The 23,608-nt window shown below is 37.4% G+C and overlaps 1 protein-coding gene across 1 annotated transcript; it reads left to right on the top strand.

The window, feature by feature from the left end:
- The first annotated feature begins 1,456 nt into the window (after nucleotides 1-1,456).
- On the top strand, nucleotides 1,457-23,598 carry LOC137023497 (NAD(P) transhydrogenase, mitochondrial-like). Its single transcript, XM_067390674.1, has 21 exons — nucleotides 1,457-1,809; nucleotides 4,587-4,816; nucleotides 4,886-5,103; nucleotides 5,180-5,267; nucleotides 6,883-6,971; nucleotides 7,058-7,245; nucleotides 7,333-7,466; nucleotides 7,550-7,741; nucleotides 7,855-8,008; nucleotides 10,047-10,208; nucleotides 10,282-10,392; nucleotides 10,486-10,631; nucleotides 10,699-10,894; nucleotides 13,964-14,197; nucleotides 14,304-14,464; nucleotides 16,197-16,376; nucleotides 16,456-16,615; nucleotides 19,635-19,716; nucleotides 21,721-21,839; nucleotides 23,088-23,203; nucleotides 23,287-23,598. Exons 1-21 carry the CDS (start codon nucleotides 1,707-1,709, stop codon nucleotides 23,431-23,433), a joined length of 3,210 nt encoding a protein of 1,069 aa, XP_067246775.1. The 5' UTR covers nucleotides 1,457-1,706; the 3' UTR covers nucleotides 23,434-23,598.
- Nucleotides 23,599-23,608: the final 10 nt, after the last annotated feature.

The raw sequence follows: 23,608 nt of genomic DNA on the forward strand, positions 1-23,608 counted from the left end.
TGCTAAATCATGTTATCAACATGTTAAATCACGATAACAATGTTGTAATCTTGCTAATGTTACATGTAAAATCATATTAACAACATGTTAAATCATATTAGCAAACATGTTAAATCATAATAGCAACATGTTAAATCATGCTAGCAACATGCTTATCATTCTAGCAATGTTCAATTATGTTAGCAACATGTTAGCAATGTGTTAAATCATGCTATCAACATGTTAAATCACGTTAACAATGTTCTAATCTTGCTAATGTAAAATGCTAAATCATATTAGCAACATGTTAAGTCATATTAGCAAAAATATGCTAAATCATAATAGCAACATGTTAAATCATGCTAGCAACATGCTTATCATTCTAGCAATGTTCAATTATGTTAGCAAACATGTTAAATCACGTTAACAATGTTCTAATCTTGCTAATTGTACATGCTAAATCATATTAGCAAAATGCTAAATCAAAATAGCAACATGTTAAATCATGTTAGCAACATGCTTATCATTCTAGCAATGTTCAATTATGTTAGCAACATGTTATCAATCTGCTAAATCATGTTATCAACATGTTAAATCATGCTAACAATGTTCTAATCTTGCTAATGTTACATGCTAAATCATAATAGCAACATGTTAAATAATGCTAGCAACATGCTTATCATTCTAGCAATGTTCAGTTATGTTAGCAAACATGTTAGCAATGTGTTAAATCATGCTATCAACATGTTAAATCACGTTAACAATGTTCTAATCTTGCTAATGTTACATGCTAAATCATATTAGCAACATGTTAAGTCATATTAGCAACAATATGCTAAATCATAATAGCAACATGTTAAATCATGCTAGCAAAATGCTTATCATTCTAGCAATGTTCAATTATGTTAGCAACATGTTATCAATCTGCTAAATCATGTTATCAACATGTTAAATCATGCTAGCAATGTTCTAATCTTGCTAATGTTACATGCTAAATCATAATAGCAACATGTTAAATCATGCTAGCAAAATGCTTATCATTCTAGCAATGTTCAATTATGTTAGCAACATGTTATCAATGTGCTAAATCATATTAGCAACATGTTAAATCATAATAGAAACATGTTAATTCATAATAGCAACATGTTAAATCATGCTAGCAACATGCTTATCATTCTAGCAATGTTCAATTATGTTAGCAACATGTTAGCAATGTGTTAAATCAGAAAAGCACAATGTGCTCTGATTGGTTGGCTGGAGGAGTGTGTTGTGATTTGGGAAATGTCCCGCCCCTTACCATAACCACCAGTTTCAACACTCAAGCAGGCCCCGCCCCTTTATTCTGCATATTAATTATTTAAATGAGGAGTATTGTGAAGAAAACTCAATGGAGGCGTTTCAGGGAGTTCAGAAACAGACACTGATATAGAGAAGAACTGGAACTTTTTCATGCTTAAACAGCAACATCACATGGAAGAAAGCATCAGATTGGTTTATTAATACAGTAAAGCTGTGTGTGTGTGTGTGTGTGTGTGTGTGTCTTGGCATCTTTCCCTGCTCTCTCGTCACTGGTCTCGCGTGGCCGTCCGAGAGCGGCAGGTGTCACCCTACAGGCCTGCAGTCTGTGTCCGGCCGCGCCGCCGCTAGAACATGCTTGTCTGCGCCTGACGGAGAGTGTGTGTGTGCTGTTGAGAGTGTGTGTTGTGTTCCTCAGAGACGCCCGAGACATGTCGTGTCTGCTGCGCTGCGTGACCTGCTGCTCGGTGCAGCGGCCGGCGAGGAGATTCTTCCAGACCTTCTCTGTTCTGTGTGATCAACAGGCTGTTAAAGGTGAGATCTGACACTGGCGGGACAGAGAGCGTCTCATTTACAGCTGAAAGTGTTGAGAGTCATAACTAATGTGATTTAGTCTTTCTGTGCTGCAGATAAGAGAGGTCAGTTAAAGGAGAAGTGCGCACTGCATGTCACTTCCCTTTCGCTTGTGCTTGAGTACGCAAGGGCACTGGATCTCTGCCAATGAGCTTCTAATAATGTCTGCTGCTTCGCTCTGATTGGATGACGCCACTTATGGAGAGAAATCTGTTAGCTGATCCGCCGTCTGTGTGTGTACAAAATGTTCCCACTGATGCATTGTAACGTAGAGGGTAAAACCTGGGAAAAAAGCATTGTGGGAGACAGAAAACAGCTGTTGAGCCTCTAAATCAGTGCGGCTCGATGTCTTTGACGCCATTATCTAACAATGTTCAGAACCTCTGGAAACTGGAAAACAAACAGAAACCTTAGTTATTGAGTGGTGAAAATTATAATTATAAATTTTTTGCATTTTTAGCATTTTAATAAAGTTATTTTACTTTATTAAAGGATTAGTTCACTTTCAAATTAAAATTTCCTGATAATTTATTCACCGCCATGTCATCCAAGATGTTCATGTCTTTCTTTCTTCAGTGGAAAAGAAATGAAGGTTTTTGAGGAAAACATTCCAGGATTTTTCTCCTTATAGTGGACTTCAATGACCTCCAAACGGTTGAAGGTCAAAATGTCAGTTTCAGTGCAGCTTCAAAGAGCTCTACATGATCCCAGACGAGGAATAAGAGTCTCATCTAGAGAAACCATCAGACATTTTCAAAAAAAAAAAAATTAAAATTATATACGTCTTAAGCATAAATGCTCGTCTTGAACTAGCTCTCTTCTTCTTCTCTATTAGAATTCCAGCAGTGTAGACACTGCTAAGTATATTACTGCCCTCCACAGGTCAAAGTTTGAACTAATTGTTATATACTTGCACTAGCATATTGTATTAGTTCATATTTAGTTCAAACTTTGACCTGTGGAGGGCAGTAATACACTTAGTAGTGTCTACACACTACACACATTAAGTTTTCTCAGTGTGTTCCGGACTGTCGACTGAAGTTGGTCCTCGTTTGTTTTTTTTTTGGCCGATTCGACTTGTTGAATTAGCGTCGGAGCTCGTCAGGCAATCTGATCATTCTGATTGGCTGTTCAGCTACTGCCACCTGCTGGTTCGGAAAGGCATTTCATCTTACGCAGGCCGTCGGCTATTGAGCGTCGGTTTGGTGTGTCAGGCCAACTTTGGACACAGACGCTGCCGACAGTCTGCTTTCGTCGCCACTGGTTCGTCGGCATCAGCTCGATGTGTTCCTGCCTTAAAACTACATTCACCAATAGATCCGACATAACATGTTAATTCGTCTTAGCAATGTGTTAAATAAAGTTATCAACATGCTAAATCATGCTAGCAAAATGTTAAGTCATAATAGCAATGTGCTAAATCAAGCTAACAACATATTAGCAACATGTTAAATCATGTTATCACCATGTTAAATGTTGTTAGCAAAATGCTAACAACATGCTATTAACGTTATATAATGTTAACAGCATGCTAATCATATTAACAATGTTCTAATCTAGCTAGCTAAATGCGAGCAATGTTAAATCATGTTAGCAAAACATGTTACATACTAAGTCGTGATAGCAACATGTTAAATCATGCTAGCAACGTTAACAATGTGTTGTCATGTCATTTAAGCAACATGTTAAGTCATGATAGCAACATGCTTATCATGTTAACAATGTGCTAAATCATGTTAGCAACATGTTAACAAAGTGCTAAATCAATTTAGCAAAATGGTAACATGTTAAATCATGATAACATGTTAAATCATGATAACATGTCAAATCCTGCTAGCAACATGTTAACAGCATGTTAAATCATGTTAGCAAAATGCTAAATAATGCTAGCAATATGTTAAATCATGTTAGCAACATGATAGCAATGTGTTAAATAATGTTAGTAATGTTCTTAATCATGCTAGCAACATGCTTATCATGTTAACAATGTGTTAAATCATGTTAGCAAAATGATAGTAATGTGTTAAATCAAGTTAGCAAAATGCTAAATCATGCTAACAACATGCTAATCATGTTAACAATGTGCTAATCTTGCTAACGACATGCTAGCAATGTTAAAATCATGCTAACAATGTGCTAATCTTGCTAACGGCATGCTAGCAACGTTAAATCATGTTAGCAAAATGTTAAATGCTAAGTCATGTTAGCAATGTTCTGATAGTTTATTGCCTTCAAAACATTCAAACTTTAAAACAACTTTAAACTTAAACTAAAAATCTTAAAACTTCAAGTTTTTAAAACGTTTTCAGACTTCAAAGTTTGTCATCAGACTTTACTCACCTAGTTATAGTAATGTTGTTTTTGTCATTTTTATTATTTTTGTATTTCTTTTTTTAATTGTATTTCAGTTTATTTATCAATTAAACTAAATGAGAAATGTTGTTTTCATTTAATTTAATAGCTGTTTTTTGGTAATAATTCTGGTCAATAGAAATTCTAACTAGATTTAAACTTTTTCTGATAATAATGTGAGTGATATTTTCATCCAAAACTCTCCACTACAGTGATAAGGTGTTTTCCAGTTGCCGGGGCGTTGCTATGTGGTTTCCGAGGCGTTCTGAGCTGTTAGCACGTTACTAGGTGGTTGCTATGCAGTTTCTAGGGGAGCTCTGGGATGCTCCTACAGTAGTTGGTTTCTTCCTGTGTCTCTCTTGTGTGTGTGTGTGTGTGTGTGTCAGGTGTGCGGTATAAAGATGTGCTGGTGGGAGTCCCTAAGGAGATCTTCGAGAAGGAGCGGCGGGTGGCCGTGTCGCCCGCGGGTGTGGAGTTGCTGGTCAAGCAGGGCTTCAGGGTGCAGGTGGAATCCGGAGCTGGACGTGAAGCGAAGTTCTCTGACGATCAGTATCGGGCCGCTGGAGCTCAGATCACCGACACCAAAGGAGCGTTCGGATCAGATCTGGTCCTGAAGGTGAGGATAAAGCCGCTCATATCCCGCATCTGCTCAGTTCTGCTGACGGCAGCGGACTCTGTGCCGTAGGTTCGAGCGCCGGTGTTTAACGAGGGGTTACAGGTCCACGAGGCGGAGCTGCTGAAGCCCAGATCCACCCTGGTGAGCTTCATCTACCCGGCGCAGAACCCCGAGCTCATGCAGCGGCTGAGCGAACAGCGCTGTACGGTGCTGGCGATGGACCAGGTGCCGCGCGTCACCATCGCACAGGGATACGACGCCCTCAGCTCCATGGCCAACATCGCAGGGTGAGACTGACGCGTCCCGCGCTCTCTGTGGAAGTCCTTATGATGATCAAAACTCAAATCTCACTCTCGTCGGCAGGTATAAGGCCGTGGTTCTCGCAGCCAATCACTTCGGAAGGTTTTTCACGGGTCAGATCACAGCGGCTGGAAAAGTTCCTCCGGCGAAGGTACAGTAAACACGTCTGTTCACTGCAGTCACGTGTAAAACCGGCTGATCAGTGAGGATCCTGGGGCTCTATGAAGTCTGTTTGACTTTTTCCCAAATTACATTTTTCTGTTTTAATTTTTTTTTTCCTTTTTTTTCTATTTTTGTTTTTTTTGTCTGAAACTTTTAGTAATCTAAAAGCATGTCTAATTAATTAAAATTAAAAACTTGTCCAATTTAACATCCATTTATGAAAAGTTTTACAAAAATTACATCTTTAGGGCCCTCTGAAATATGTTTTATTTTTTTTTCCCAAAAAAAAATTTCCCTTCAGTAGTTCTAGATTCCATTAAATTATTACACTAAATTTTAGTAATCATTTTAGTAATTCCATTCTATTTTAATTTTAAGTGAAATGAGTCCACATTTAATTAATTAAAAATCATGAAAATTGTACAATTTAATAACAATTTATTAAAAGTTTAACAAACATTACATTTTTTAGGGCACTATGAAATATGTTTTCAGTATAATTTTTTTCCATTTTTTCTGTTTTAATTTTTCAGTTTTTTTTTTTTTTTTTTTTTTTGCAATTAAATTTTTTTTGGACTTTTGGACTGAAGTAAATTTTAGTAATCGCAAAAGCTAAAGCAAAAACTAAATGTTTAGGGCCTTATGAAATATTTTATATTTTTCCAAAATTTCATTTTATTTTTTCCCAAATTAAATTTTTTCCTATTTAAATTTTTCTGGATTCTTTTTATTTTATTTTTATTTTATTTTTACTTTTTTAATTTTAGTAATCAAAAGGCAAAAAATTTATTTAGAGGGCCTTATGAAATATGTTTTATTTTTTTCCCAAATTTCATTTTATTTTTTCCCAAATTACATTTTTTTATATTTATATTTGTCTGATTTTTTTTCTGTCTGATTGATTCAGTTTTTTTCTATTTTAATTTCTTTTTATTTATTTATTTATTTTTTACACTTTTAATTTTCCTGTTTTTCGTTTTTTTGGATCGTTTTAAGGGGAAAATAATTAACCATTAATTTAGCCATTTAAATTTTTCTGGACCCTGTTTTTTTCTATTTTAAATTTTCTGGACTGGTTACACTAAATTTTAGTAATCAAAAAGCATGTTGAATTAATTAAAATCATTGTACAATTTAACCAATTTATTAAAAGTTTAACAAACATTTCATTTTTAGGGTTCTGTGAAATGTTTTCAGTTTTATTTTTTTCCAAATTCTTTTTTTTGTCTATTAATTTTTCTGTTTTTTTTTTTTTTTTTTGCTATTTTAATTTTTCTAAATGTTCTAAATGTCTTTTTACACCAAATTCTGTTTGTTTTTATTTATTTATTTCACATTTTACTAATCAAAAAGCAAACATTTCATTTTTAGGGCCTATGAAGACATTAAAAACTTAACACTAAGACATCTAAGACATTAACAACTTAAAACTCTAGATCTATTTTGACTTTTTCACTAAATGGCACTAAGTGTGACTTAATTGTCCAAATATATTTTGAGGCCATGAGTGAATAAACAAGGCTTTCACCAATCAGATATGATGTATTCAGCTCTGGAGGAAGGGTTACTGAAGTAAATGGAGTTAAACAGAAGTTTGTGTGCAGGTGCTGGTCATCGGTGGTGGTGTCGCGGGTCTGGCTGCGGCTGGAGCTGCGAAATCAATGGGCGCCATCGTCAGAGGATTCGACACCAGGTGTGTGACGCCGCTTTATCTGTCTGACTGACTGAGATCAGCATGAGGCCGTCCTGATCGGTGTCTGTCTGTCTGTCTCCCGTTAGACCGGCAGCTCTGGAGCAGTTCAAATCGTTCGGCGCGGAGCCACTGGAAGTGAATATCGCAGAGTCGGGCGAAGGGGTCGGAGGTTACGCCAAAGAAATGTCTAAAGAGTTCCTGGAGGCCGAGATGAGTCTGTTTGCCAAACAGTGCAAGGAAGTCGACATCGTCATTACCACGGCTCTAATTCCTGGTGAACACAAACACACACATATATATATATATTATACAAAAAAAAATCTTGTATCACATTTTAGTGTGTGTGTCGTGTCTCATTCAGGTAAAAGAGCTCCAGTGCTGATAAAGCGTGAGATGGTGGAGAGCATGAAGGACGGATCGGTGGTGGTGGATCTGGCGTCGGAGGCCGGGGGAAACATCGAGACCACCAAACCTGGACAGCTTTACGTCCATCAGGTATCTGTGCGTCTGTTCTTCAGCGTGTGGCGACAGTGGCGTCGTGGAGTGAATCTGACGTGTGCTGCTGGTGTGTTGTGTAGGGCGTGACGCACATCGGCTTCACGGATCTGCCCAGTCAGATGCCCACGCAGTCCAGCTCGCTTTACTCCAACAACATCATCAAGCTGCTGAAGGCCATCAGCCCTGATAAAGAGGTCTTCCACTTCGAGCCGTTGGAGGAGTTTGATTACGGCACGCTGGATCATGTGATCAGAGGGACTATGGTGATGAAGGTGAATCAAACCCCAAATAAACTCACTCCTGTGACGTGGATGACATTAGAAATCACACAAAACTTTATTAAATTCACCATAAACTATATTCATATTTTGTTTCCCGTTTCTAGGAAGGTCAGAATCTTTTTCCCGCACCGCTGCCAAAAACCAGCCCACCGCCGGCACCCGCCAAAATCAAGAGCGTCGCCGAGCTGGAAGCTGAGAAACGGGCCGTAATTTCACCTTTTAAACGCACAATGACATCAGCGGGCGTCTACACAACAGGTCAGAAATCACACGAACAACTGAATGAACAAATTAAATGAATGAATGAAGTAATATATGAATGAATGAGTAAAAGAACTAACAAATGAATGAATGAAAGATGAAATTAACTAACAAATAAATGAATGAATGAGTGAATGAATGAAAGAACAATGAATGAAAAAAATTAATTAATGAACTAATGAACAAATGAGTGAGTGAATGAACGAATAAGTAAATGAAAGAATGAATGCACAAACGAATTAATAAAAGACTAAATTAACTATTAAAGGAATGAAACAACACATTAATTAATGAATAACTAAATGAATGAACAAATTAATAAACGAACGAGTTAACGAATGAACGAATGATCAAACAAAAGAACGAATGACCGATGAATGAATGAAAGAATGAATGAATGACCGAATGAATGAATGAATGAATGAAACTAATGAATGGCTAACTTAACAAATAATCGAATGAATGAATGAACGATTGAATAAATAAATGAATTAATGAACAAATGAGTGAGTGAATAAACAAATGAGTAAATGAATGAACAAACGAATGAATGAATAAAGGACTAAATGAACTAACAAAGGAATGAAGCAACATATGAACTAATGAATAACTGAATAAATGAATGAATGAATGATCGAACAAATGAATGAATGACCGGATGAATGAATGAATGAATGAATGACCGGATGAATGAATGATCGAACAAATGAATAAATGAACAAATGAATGAATGACCGGATGAATGAATGATCGAACAAATGAATAAATGAACAAATGAATGAATGACCGGATGAATGAATGATCGAATGAATGAATGAATGAATGAATGAATAACCGGATGGATGAATGAATGAATGAATGAACAAATGAATAAATGACCGGATGAATGAATGATCGAACAAACGAATGAATGAATGAACGAATGAATGAATGAATGACCGGATGGATGAATGAATGATCTAACAAACGAATGAATGAATGAACAAATGAATGAATAACCGGATGGATGGATGAATGAATGATCGAACAAACGCATGAATGACCGGATGAATGAATGAATGAGTGATCAAACAAATGAATGAATGAATGAATGAATGAATGAACAAATGAATGAATGACCGGATGAATGAATGATCGAACAAACGAATGAATGAATGAATGAATGAATGACCGGATGAGTGAATGATCTAACAAATGAATGAACGAACGAATGAATGAATGAATAAATGAATGAATGAATGAAAGACCGGATAAATGAATGATCTGATGAATGAATGATCTAACAAACGAATGAATGAATGAATGAATGAATGACCGGATGAATGAATGATCTAACAAGCGAATGAATGAATGAATGAATGAATGAATAACCGTATGGATGAATGATTGAACAAACGAATGAATGAATGAGCAAATGAATGAATGACCGGATGAATGATTGATCGAACAAACAAATGAATGAATGAATGAACAAATTAATGAATAACCGGATGGATGAATGAATGAATGAATGATCGAACAAACGAATTAATGACTGGATGAATTAATGAATGAATGAATGAATGAATGATCGAACAAACGAATGAATGACCGAATGAATGAATGACTAAATTAACAAATAATTGAATGAACGTATGAATGAATGAATGAATGAATGAATGATGCAAAGGAATGAAATGAATGAACAGATGAATTGATGTATGAATGCATGAACAAACAAACGAATCAGGACAAACTTTGAAGGACTTGTTTTGTAAAATACATCCAGAAAAACTATAGATTTTTTATCACAAGATCAAGTAAAGAACATTTCATAGAGTTATGATGTTTGTACAAAATTGTTTAGTCTTTTTTTCTTTCTTTAAGTTGAGTTTATTAAATGTTTGTATTTATTGAATATTGAATCTGTACCTGCTGTGAAACTGATATGACAATAAAATACAACAACAAACAAACAAATGAATGAACTAATGAATGATTCAATGAACAAATGAACACTCTCTCTCTCTCTCTCTCTCTGTGTGTGGCTGTCAAGGTCTCTCGACCGTGTTGGCTTTGGGAATCGCCTCTCCCAATGCTGCCTTCACTCAGATGGTGACGACCTTTGGCCTCGCGGGAATTGTGGGATATCACACCGTGTGGGGTGTTACGCCGGCACTGCACTCGCCGCTCATGTCTGTGACCAACGCCATCTCAGGTGAGGCTCGCTCAGGTGTGAGTGTGTGTACTGATGTGTGTGTGTGTATACTGATGTGTGTGTGTGTGTGCAGGTCTGACAGCGGTGGGTGGGCTGGTGCTGATGGGTGGAGGTTTGACTCCCTCGTCTGTGCCTGAATCTCTGGCTCTGCTCGCTGCGTTTGTGTCCTCCATCAACATCGCAGGTCAGAGCACAAACTATATTTATATATATTGCAGTTATTATTAACGGGCCACAGCTCACACACAGTACTGATGCTTCATCATGTGATCTTCAGGTGGTTTCCTGATCACCCAGAGGATGCTGGACATGTTTAAGAGGCCGACGGACCCTCCGGAGCACAACTATCTCTACTCGCTGCCCGGACTGGTGTTTGTGGGTGGATACGGGGCATCACTGGCTGGCGGATACAGCATTGAGCAGGTGCTGCACGTGTAATGGTGATGTCATGTGAGAGTCACATGACTCTATAATCTCTGTGTGTGTGTAGATGATGTACCTGGGCTCGGGTCTGTGCTGCGTCGGAGCTCTCGCCGGTCTCTCCGCTCAGCGCACCAGTCGTTTGGGTAACGCGTTGGGCATGATCGGGGTGGCAGGAGGCATCGCGGCTACGCTGGGCGCTCTGAAACCCTCACCGGAACTCCTGTCGCAGATGTCCCTCGCAATGGCAACAGGTGGAACTCTGGGTAAGAACCGCTCATTCCTGCCTCAGCACTGGATTTTATTGTTGATTCCTGGACTAACACAGTGTCCTAACCAGACGTGATGTGATAAGATTCCATCTGTCCACATCAGACGCGTCAAAATCAATCTAAAATCACAGCCAATCAGAAGAGAGTGTGGGCGGAGTCTCTCTGCAAGAGCACTGCACTCGCAATTAAATCAATCACAGCCGATCAGAACAGATTGTGGGCGGAGTCTCTCTACAAGCGCACTGCACTCGCAATTAAATCAATCACAGCCAATCAGAAGAACATGTGGGCGGAGTCTCTCTACAAGCGCACTGCACTCGCAGTTAAATCAATCACAGCCAATCAGAAGAGCGTGTGGGCGGAGTCTCTCTACAAGCGCACTGCACTCGCAGTTAAATCAATCACAGCCAATCAGAAGAGCGTGTGGGCGGAGTCTCTCTACAAGCGCACTGCACTCGCAGTTAAATCAATCACAGCCAATCAGAAGAGCGTGTGGGCGGAGTCTCTCTACAAGCGCACTGCACTCGCAGTTAAATCAATCACAGCCAATCAGAAGAACATGTGGGCGGAGTCTCTCTACAAGCGCACTGCACTCGCAGTTAAATCAATCACAGCCAATCAGAAGAGCATGTGGGCGGAGTCTCTCTACAAGCGCACTGCACTCGCAGTTAAATCAATCACAGCCAATCAGAAGAGCGTGTGGGCGGAGTCTCTCTACAAGCGCACTGCACTCGCAGTTAAATCAATCACAGCCAATCAGAAGAGCATGTGGGCGGAGTCTCTCTACAAGCGCACTGCACTCGCAGTTAAATCAATCACAGCCAATCAGAAGAGCATGTGGGCGGAGTCTCTCTACAAGCGCACTGCACTCGCAGTTAAATCAATCACAGCCAATCAGAAGAGCGTGTGGGCGGAGTCTCTCTACAAGCGCACTGCACTCGCAGTTAAATCAATCACAGCCAATCAGAAGAGCATGTGGGCGGAGTCTCTCTACAAGCGCACTGCACTCGCAGTTAAATCAATCACAGCCAATCAGAAGAGCATGTGGGCGGAGTCTCTCTACAAGCGCACTGCACTCGCAATTAAATCAATCACAGCCAATCAGAAGAACATGTGGGCGGAGTCTCTCTACAAGCGCACTGCACTCGCAGTTAAATCAATCACAGCCAATCAGAAGAGCATGTGGGCGGAGTCTCTCTACAAGCGCACTGCACTCGCAATTAAATCAATCACAGCCAATCAGAAGAACATGTGGGCGGAGTCTCTCTACAAGCGCACTGCACTCGCAGTTAAATCAATCACAGCCAATCAGAAGAGCATGTGGGCGGAGTCTCTCTACAAGCGCACTGCACTCGCAGTTAAATCAATCACAGCCAATCAGAAGAGCGTGTGGGCGGAGTCTCTCTACAAGCGCACTGCACTCGCAATTAAATCAATCACAGCCAATCAGAAGAACATGTGGGCGGAGTCTCTCTACAAGCGCACTGCACTCGCAGTTAAATCAATCACAGCCAATCAGAAGAGCATGTGGGCGGAGTCTCTCTACAAGCGCACTGCACTCGCAGTTAAATCAATCACAGCCAATCAGAAGAGCGTGTGGGCGGAGTCTCTCTACAAGCGCACTGCACTCGCAGTTAAATCAATCACAGCCAATCAGAAGAGCATGTGGGCGGAGTCTCTCTACAAGCGCACTGCACTCGCAGTTAAATCAATCACAGCCAATCAGAAGAGAGTGTGGGCGGAGTCTCTCTACAAGCGCACTGCACTCGCAGTTAAATCAATCACAGCCAATCAGAAGAGAGTGTGGGCGGAGTCTCTCTACAAGCGCACTGCACTCGCAGTTAAATCAATCACAGCCAATCAGAAGAGCATGTGGGCGGAGTCTCTCTACAAGCGCACTGCACTCGCAGTTAAATCAATCACAGCCAATCAGAAGAGCATGTGGGCGGAGTCTCTCTACAAGCGCACTGCACTCGCAGTTAAATCAATCACAGCCAATCAGAAGAGAGTGTGGGCGGAGTCTCTCTACAAGCGCACTGCACTCGCAGTTAAATCAATCACAGCCAGTCAGAAGAGCATGTGGGCGGAGTCTCTCTACAAGCGCACTGCACTCGCAGTTAAATCAATCACAGCCAATCAGAAGAGAGTGTGGGCGGAGTCTCTCTACAAGCGCACTGCACTCGCAGTTAAATCAATCACAGCCAATCAGAAGAGAGTGTGGGCGGAGTCTCTCTACAAGCGCACTGCACTCGCAGTTAAATCAATCACAGCCAATCAGAAGAGCGTGTGGGCGGAGTCTCTCTACAAGCGCACTGCACTCGCAGTTAAATCAATCACAGCCAATCAGAAGAGCGTGTGGGCGGAGTCTCTCTACAAGCGCACTGCACTCGCAGTTAAATCAATCACAGCCAATCAGAAGAGCATGTGGGCGGAGTCTCTCTACAAGCGCACTGCACTCGCAGTTAAATCAATCACAGCCAATCAGAAGAGAGTGTGGGCGGAGTCTCTCTACAAGCGCACTGCACTCGCAGTTAAATCAATCACAGCCAATCAGAAGAGCATGTGGGCGGAGTCTCTCTACAAGCGCACTGCACTCGCAGTTAAATCAATCACAGCCAATCAGAAGAGAGTGTGGGCGGAGTCTCTCTACAAGCGCACTGCACTCGCAGTTAAATCAATCACAGCCAATCAGAAGAGAGTGTGGGCGGAGTCTCTCTACAAGCGCACTGCACTCGCAGTTAAATCAATCACAGCCAATCAGAAGAGAGTGTGGGCGGAGTCTCTCTACAAGCGCACTGCACTCGCAGTTAAATCAATCACAGCCAATCAGAAGAGAGTGTGGGCGGAGTCTCTCTACAAGCGCACTGCACTCGCAACGAAATGGATTAGCACGAACTCAAATTCATAAATAACACCATTAATAAAAATACACATTTTTTGCATTTTGTATTTGTTGAATTCATAAAGTGTGACGTTTGAAGAAAGTGTTTGTGGTTTATCGAATAGATTATGACTGTTACAGTGTGTGTGTGTTTGTTTGTGTGTGTGTGATCACATGATCAGGTCTGACCATCGCCAAGCGCATCGAGATCTCAGATCTGCCTCAGCTGGTCGCCGCGTTCCACAGTCTGGTGGGTCTGGCGGCGGTTCTGACCTGCGTCGCCGAGTTCATGATCGAGCAGCCGCACCTGGACGTCCATCCGGCGGCCGGCGTGCTGAAGATTGTGGCGTATCTGGGCACATACATCGGCGGAGTGACCTTCAGCGGCTCTCTGGTGGCCTACGGGAAATTACAAGGTGGGTTCACTGAAATTAAAGCCATTTAAGTCGTTCTCTCCTACAAAATGAGATGTTTAGCCCAGTAAAGCCTGAAATAATAGCCAGAACTGGTGTGTGTGTTCAGGTGTGTTGGACTCGTCTCCTCTGCTGCTGCCGGGCCGTCACATGCTGAACGCGGGTCTGATGGCGGCGTCGGTGGGCGGGATGATTCCCTTCATGCTGAGCGACAGTTACAGCACAGGCATGGGATGTCTGCTGGGCGTCTCCGGCCTCTCCACCATCATGGTGCGCTGAACCTCACAAACACACTGCGCGTTTCTCTCATTACTGCTCTAGATATATTCATCAGTTCATCTGATCCTGTGTGGAGGGAAACGTGTTTGTGCTGGAATGATTTTTTAGTCCAGTTATGAAAACTACTGGAAAGGTCATAGAGGTCAACTCCTTAAAACAACCATGAACAACATGTTTTAAAATAGAGTTTCATTTGTTAACATTAGTTTACATGAGCTAACAATGAACAATACTTCTACTGCATTTATTATTATTAGTCAATGTTAATTTCAACATTTACTAATACATTTTAATGATCAAAAATTATATCTGTTAATATTAGTAAAAGCACAGTGAAATAATTATGAACATTTTTGACTAACATTAATAAATTTAAATTAAAATACTTAAAAAAAATTATTGCTCATTAGTTCATGTTAGTTAATGTATTATGAGACCTTATTGTAGTGTTACCAAATATATTTTGTTTATTTAAATATTTTATATATTTATCATATTTTCTTTAAAAATTTTAAAAATATGTATACTCAATTTCTACCAGATAAAATATTTTAGAGCATGCCAAAACTAGTAAAATTAAAAATGAATGCATTAACTAATGTTAACAAATGAGACCTTATTGTGAAGTGTTACCAAATATAATTTTTACATTTAATTTTTTAAAATATTTTATTTGAAAATAGTTTTTTTTACATAATTTTAAATATAATAAATATTGAAAAATATCATAAATATTGTTAAAATATCTTACTTTTTTTTGCTACATAATTTTAAATATCATAAATTTTGTTTTATTCACAGTTTCTACCAGAAAAAATATTTTAATTTTTAATTAAAAATGAATGCATTAACAAATGAGACCTTATTATAAAGTGTTACCAAATATAATTTTTATTTTTATTTAAAAATATTTTAAATATAGTTTTTTTTTTACATAATTTTAAATATCATAAATATTGGTATATAACATAAATATTGGTAATATATTTTACATATTTTAAATATTTTTAAACATAATTTTAAATATCATAAATATTGTTTTACTCACAGTTTTCTACCAGATAAAATATTTTAGATATACTGGTAAAATTAAACAAAAATTATTCATTAAATTATGTTAACAAATTAGACCTTATTATAAACTGTTACCAAATATATTTTTTATATTTAATTTTTTAAAATATTTTTATTTAAAAATATTTTTAATATTGTTTTTTACTGAATTTTAAATATCATAAATATTGAAAAATATCATAAATATTGTTAAAATATTTTACATATTCTTAATATATATTTTTAATAATTTTAAATTTCATAAATATTGAAAAATATTATAAATATTATTAACATTTTTTACATATTTCAAATATTTTTTAACATAATTTTAAATATAATAAATATTAATTTACTCACATTTTCTACCAGATAAAATATTTTAGAGCTTGGCAAAAATAGTAAAATTAAAAATGAATGCATTAACTCATGTTAACAAATGAGATCTTATTGTAAAGTGTTACCAAATATATATTTTTATAGATTTAGACAGATTTTATGACTTTTCCAGGTCTAGAAATCACACTTTTAGAATGAGGTTTCCTCATATATCCAAGTTTTTCATGAACATAAACAAAAAAATGAATTAAAATAAGAAAGATCTTGATAAGAAATATTTTTAGTTTATGCTATTTTTAGTTTTATTATTAGTGTGTGTATGTGTGTGTAGGGTGTGACTCTCACCGCAGCCATCGGAGGAGCCGACATGCCCGTGGTCATCACGGTGTTGAACAGCTACTCAGGCTGGGCTCTGTGTGCCGAGGGATTCCTGCTGGACAACAACCTCATGACCATCGTCGGCGCTCTGATTGGCTCATCCGGTGCCATCCTGTCCTACATCATGTGTGTGGTGAGTAACCGTGAGCCCGGTGTGAGACACCAGGGGAGATCCTCCAGCTCTGACGATGACCAGTGTGTGTCTTCTGCAGGCCATGAACCGCTCGCTGCCGAACGTGATCCTCGGAGGATACGGGACCACGTCCACCGCCGGCGGGAAGCCCATGGAGATCGTCGGCACGCACACGGAAGTCAACGTGGAGCAGTCGATTGAGATGATCAAAGAGGCCAGCAGCATCATTATAACACCTGGTGCGACACACACACACACACACACACACACACACACACACACACACACACACACACAATCCTGGTTCTTCAAATATAGAAACAGTCAAAACAATCAAAATAATAAATATCTGTGAGCTGAGCTGATAAAAGAGATTATATGCATCAAGTCCTGTCACACTGAACTGTCAGCCTGTTTTCTCAACACTAGAGGTCAGTGTTTGTCAAAGGATGAAGGGACTGAGTCTGAATTATGAGCTGAAAGAATCAAGGCTCTGATGAAGTGTGTGTGATAATATATTGAGATGTTGGCGCACACACAGATATTATTCGATGGAAAAAGATGTTGAATGGTGTAGTTGCAACATCTGCCAGCAGGGGGACTGACACTAACACACGTTCCTCCTGCTGTAACACATTTGGAGACGATATAAACATCACCCATGTTGTTTTATTTGAGTATATGTAAAGTTGGATATACGTACAGTTTAATAGTTATGTTGTCTTGAAATCCTTTTTCTGAGACTAAAGTTAGTCAGTATCTCCTCCTAGAGCTTTAAAGCTACATCCACTGATCTCAGGTCAGATCTTCAGACTGCAGTTTTCGTTAAACGGACGATCGAAACTACGAAAAATCATATAGAGGGGGTAATTTTCATTGAGGGGGTCAAAACTTTACTAACTCTAATAGAGTTGCTTCATAAACCAAGTATCTATCACTAGCAAAGCCTAGCAACTAGCTTAGGACATGCTAACAACGTGCTAAAACATGCTAGCAACAAGCTAATTCATGCTATCAATGTGTTGAAACATACTGGCAACTATCAACTTGCTAGCAGCATGTTACAGTAAATCATGCTAGCAATGCGTCAATTCATGTTACCAATGTGCAACAACATGTTAACAATATGCTAAATAATGTTAGCCATGTGTTAAAACATACTAGCAGAATGCTAAATCATGTTAGCAATGTGTTAAACATATTAGTAAAATGTTACAGTAAATCATGGTACCAAATGCGCTAATTCATGTTATCAATGTGTTAAAACATGTTAACAATCTTAAAACATTAGCAGCATGCTAAATCATACTTGCAACATGTTAATTCATTCAAGCAATGTGCTAAAAGATACTAGCAAATATGCTATGCTATGTTAACAATATGTTAAAACATGCTAGCAGCATGCTAATCATGTAAGCAATATGTTAAATAATGCTAGCAACATGTTAAATCATACTAACAATGTGTTAAAACATTAGCAATATTAAAAAATGCTAGCAAAGTGCTAAATCATGTTAGCAACATGTTAGCAATTGATAAGACCTGGTAGTATCATGTTAATTCATGCTAGCAAACTGTTAAAACACTTGCAACATGCTAATTCATGCTAGAAATGCACTAAAACATTCTATAAGCATGTTAGCGAAAAGCAAAATAATGCTAGACACATGCTAAGACATGCTAACAGCATAATAAAACATGCTAAAAGACAAGACTTTGTCAAGTAAACATAAAAGTTTGTCCCAATGAGCTTTATTTTTTAGTTGACAGCTGAAGTTAGTCATTTGGTTTGTTGTGATTTTGAGGATTATGAATCTGTAAAGGTTTCAGATGTCGTGACAAACCTAATTGCTATTAGCTGATGTATATCATGTGATTAAAGTGACGCGTATCCGTTTAAACTGTTGGTCATATCGCGCACCGAGACACTAATTAAAAGTCGTGCTCACAAAAATATGTTCTAAGAACGTTTTAAAACCTTTTTTTTTCTTGTTTATGCAAATGTTAAAGGAACCATTTTGCAAACATAAATGGATCGTTACTTTTGTAACAATTAAAAAATGAACGTTACTTTTGTAACAATTAAAAAATGAACGTTACTTTTGTAACAATTAAAAATGAACGTTACTTTTGTAAAAATTTAAAAATGAACGTTACTCTTGTAACAATTAAAAAAATGAACATTACTTTTGTAACAATTAAAAAATGAGCGTTACTTTTGTAACAATTAAAAACTGAACATTACTTTTATAACAAATAAATAATAAACAATTAAAAAATGAACATTACTTTTGTAACAATAAAAAAGTGAATGTTACATTTGTAACAATTAAAAAATGAACGTTACTTTTGTAACAATTAAAAATGAACGTTACTTTTGTAAAAATTTAAAAATGAACGTTACTCTTGTAACAATTAAAAAAATGAACATTACTTTTGTAACAATTAAAAAATGAGCGTTACTTTTGTAACAATTAAAAAATGAACGTTACTTTTGTAACAATTAAAAGCTGAACATTACTTTTGTAACAAATAAATAATAAACAATTAAAAAATGAACGTTACTTTTGTAACAATTAAAAGCTGAACATTACTTTTGTAACAAATAAATAATAAACAATTAAAAAATTAACATTACTTTTGTAACAATTAAAAAAATTAACGTTACTCTTGTAACATTTAAAAAAAAATGAACGTTACTTCTGTAACATTTAAAAAATGTTAGACGAACATCCAACTAAATGTTTTTGTGCTAATGTTTTGAGAACGTTATTAAAGACTAGATAACTTTAAACAAATGCAATGGGAATAACGTTTGTTCAGAACCTTGCCACAACGCTCTGAGAACGTTCCCTGTTAGCTGCATATACATAATATCTTTAGTCTCGACTCGAAACGAGAGAGAAATGGCTGAGAAAATCTGATGTTGAGCAGCCTGAAACACGGGTCACATGTGCGTGTCTCGTCTCCACACGCGATCGTCCTGTAGGGAGACATCTGGAGTTCAGGAAACTCTGCAATCTGAATGTAATCAAACGGATTTCCCTGAAAGTCCGCACACACGCGGCTGATGACACAATTCTCCACGCTCCTGCCGTTATTAGCAGGAAACTTGAAGCAAATGTGGATCTTGAAACATCAAGTGAAAAGAGTTTAGGGGATTCCTCCATGACCTCATGCTGCTCGAGATTCTGGGAAAAGACAGAAGATTAATAACTTACATGAAGTGTGTGTGTGTGTGTGTTTTCTCTCGGACAGGCTGGGGTCTGTGCGCGGCCAAGGCTCAGTATCCAATCGCTGACATGGTGAAGATGTTGAGAGAGCAGGGCAAGACTGTGAGGTCAGACACAGCTCATGACCTCTTAAATCAGCGAGAACATCAAAATAACCTCCAAAAATAATTGCATGCTGAACTCTCACACCTCCAATGTTTTTAATGTCTTGAATACTTGGCAGGTCAGCGGCGTAATTCTGTTAAAGAGAAGACAAAACACATCTGTGTCTAATAAAAAAACGCTGGTAAAAATGCAGCCTTTCTGTAAATAAAGAGGGAAAGTGTAAAACATTCTCAGAGTATTTACGCCACAGATGGTGGAGAAGCAAGAATTTATTGCGTGGAGAATCAACGGTTACACTTTATTTTAAGGTTCTCTTGTTAGAGTGAATTTATACACATAAGTTCTGAGTAATATTAATTAACAACATGTACGTACTACGTGATTATGGTTAGGTTTAGTTGCATAATTATGCATAATTTATACGCTGCAAAAAGTATTTTTATCTTGTTTTTCAGTTCAAATATCTAAACATTCTAATGACTTGAGATATTACGTCGTTTAATTAAAACATGCATCAAAATGAAGTGAGTTTGTGCATAAAACAAGAACAAAGATCTGCCAGTCAGAAAAATCATCTTGTTTTCCTTTTGAATGAAGATTATTTTTCTGACTGGCAGATATTTGTTCTTGTTTTATGCACAAACTCACTTCATTTTGATGCATGTTTCAATTAAACAATATCTCAAGTAATTTTCCTTCGCCAATAAATGTATTTTTAACAAATTCATTCTACCAATGTGCTAAAACATGGCAACAACATGCTAAATCATGTTAGCAATGTATTACAATATACCGGCAATGTTAAAACATGCTAACAAAGAGTTGAAACATGTTGGCAACATGTTAGCAATGTGATAATTAATGTGGCCAATGTGCTAAAACATGCTAACAAAATGCTAAATAATGCTAGCAATGTGTTAAAACATACTAGCAAAATGTTAATTAATGTTAACAATGTGTTAAAAATATTAGCAACATGTTAAAATATGATAACATCAAGCTAAGTCATGTTAGCAATGTGTTAAAACATACTAGCAACATGTTAAAATATGCTAACAAAGAGTTGAAATGTTAGCAATTGCTAAGACAGTAACATGTTCAGTAATGATAGCAACGTTAAAACATGCTAGCATCAAACTGTCATGTAAGCAATGTGTTAAACATGCTACCAGAATGTTAAATCATGCTAGCAATGTGCTAATTCATGTTACTGATGTGTTAAAACATGTTAACAATATGTTAAATATTTCTAGCAATGTGTTAAAACATACTAGCAAAATTAAAATGTTAACAAAGAGTTGAAACATACTAGTAACATATTACCAATTTGCTAAGACAGTAGTAACGTGTTAATTTATGATAGCAACATGTTAAAAATGCTTGCATCTAGCTAAGTCATGCTAGCAATGTGTTAAAACATACTGGAAACATGTTAAACATGCTACCAGCATGCTAATTCATGTTAGCAATGTGTTAAAACATACTAGCAATGTTAAAATATGCTAACAAAGAGTTGAAACATACTAGCAAACATGTTAACAAATTGCTAAGACAGTAGTAATGTGTTAATTTATGATAACATGTTAAAAATGCTAGCATCAAGCTAAGTCATGTTAGCAATGTGTTAAAACATGCTAACAAAATGCTAAATCATGTTACCAATGTGCTAATTCACGTAACCAATATGCTAACCACATGCTAAATCATGCTAGCAATGTATTAAAACATTCTACAAGCATACTAACAAAATGTATGATAAAACAGTTCACAAACAAATATATCGGCAGATATTTGTTCTTGTTTTAAGCACAAACTCACTTCATTTTGATGCATTTGTCTGCAAACAAGATTTAATATCTTCATTCATTTTGCTTCTCCGGTAAATATATCTTGATTTGAGAATGTTTGATATTTTTACTGGAAAACAAGACAGAAACACTGAGTAATAATTTTTAATACTGTATTATGAAGAATCTGCTCTATTTGATTATCTGTGTGTCGGTCAGGTTTGGGATTCACCCGGTGGCCGGACGCATGCCCGGACAGCTCAATGTGCTCCTGGCTGAGGCCGGTGTCCCGTATGACGTGGTTCTAGAGATGGACGAGATCAACGAGGATTTCCCAGGTCAGATTTAACAGCATGTTCATCAAAAGAGCCAGTTTGCAGGCTGACACTGTTGCAAAGTGCATCACTGCACATTTTCAAATTTTCCCATGTTTTTTACTTTATTATTCTTATCCATTTTATTTACAGTAATCAAATGTGTGCATTAAGGGCTATGCGTTAAATTTGTTCTGTATTTAAATAACTGATCTGATCATTATGTAAACTGTAGTGTTGGGTCAATAAGACTTTTAAAAATTGTGAAATATTATTACAATTTAAAATAGCTGTTTTTTTATATGAATACATTGACAAATTAAATGTATTCCTGTGATCAAAGCTGAATTTATTTGATTAAAAACACAGTAAAAATCACTAAATATTATTACAATTTAAATCAGCTGTTTTCTATGTGAATAAATAATAAAATGTAATTTATTCCTGTGATCAAATCTGAATTTATGTGATTAAAAATACAGTAAAAATGTGAAATATTTTTACAATTTAAAATAGCTTTTTTTCTATGTGAATATATAGTAAAATATAATTTATTCCTGTGATCAAAACTGAATTTTCAGCATCATTACTCCAGTCTTCAGTGTCACATGATCTTTCAGAAATCATTGTAATATGCTGATTTGCTGCTCAAGAAACATTTATGATGATTATCAGTGTTGAAAACAGTACATATATTTGTGGAAACCGTCATACATTTTATTTTTCAGGATTCTTTGATTAATAGAAAGTTCAAAAGAACAGCATTTATTTGAACAATGTCACTTTTGATCAATTTAATTAATCCTTGCTGAATAAAAGTATTAATTTCTTTCAAAAAATATAGCCAATTTTTATGCTCATTGATTTCCATTAAACACAAAGTAGCAATCGAGTTATTTGCCCGTTTGACTGTTTTTGGATTGTTTACGCTTACAGTGTGAAACACATCTCATATCTGTCAGATGCAGCCCGTCAGACGGATGAGCTGATACTTCACAGACTGCTGTGAAGTTGTTTGGCAGCGGTTGGGGACACATGTGGATTCTGATCTTTGTAATAATTCATTTTGATTATGTAATTGTGCCTAGACATGCAACCCCAAGTTGCCGCAACTGGCGTCTCTGCGGTCAGAGTCAGAGGGCAGCACGTGTTTTTGTTTAGCCGGAGCAGATAAGCATGTAGAGAATGAGGGAGAAACACGATCCCATCGCATGAGAGCTTCTAATAGAGCGCCCGTCTGAACTGTTCTCTCGTTTTTCTTCTGTGTGGCAGAAACCGACCTGACGCTCGTGATCGGAGCCAATGACACCGTCAACTCCGCCGCACAGGAAGATCCAAACTCCATAATCGCCGGGATGCCAGTACTGGAAGTGTGGAAGTCTAAGCAGGTGTGAGGTTTTTCCGTGATTATACAGATTGTGCCGTACGAACAGCAGCAGCCGTGTGAATCAGCGTGTGCGTTTGTGTGCAGGTGATCGTGATGAAGCGCACTTTGGGTGTGGGTTACGCTGCCGTCGATAACCCCATTTTCTACAAGCCCAACACTGCCATGCTCCTGGGAGACGCCAAGAAGACCTGCGACAGTTTACAGGCCAAAATCAGAGAGGCCTATTACTAACATGACATGAGAAGAGTGTACAAGAAAACATTTATTGTCAAATACACATTGAAGTGCCTTAAAAATAAAATCAGTGAATGTTTCAGTCACACTGGGAATATGCATGCAGACTTTGACTTGTAAATAAAAATATTCAAATCTAACTGTGACAAAATGCATCCATTGCGTTCAAATA

The sequence above is a fragment of the Chanodichthys erythropterus genome, chromosome 7 (assembly GCF_024489055.1).
Source record: "Chanodichthys erythropterus isolate Z2021 chromosome 7, ASM2448905v1, whole genome shotgun sequence".
Lineage (NCBI taxonomy): Eukaryota > Metazoa > Chordata > Actinopteri > Cypriniformes > Xenocyprididae > Chanodichthys > Chanodichthys erythropterus.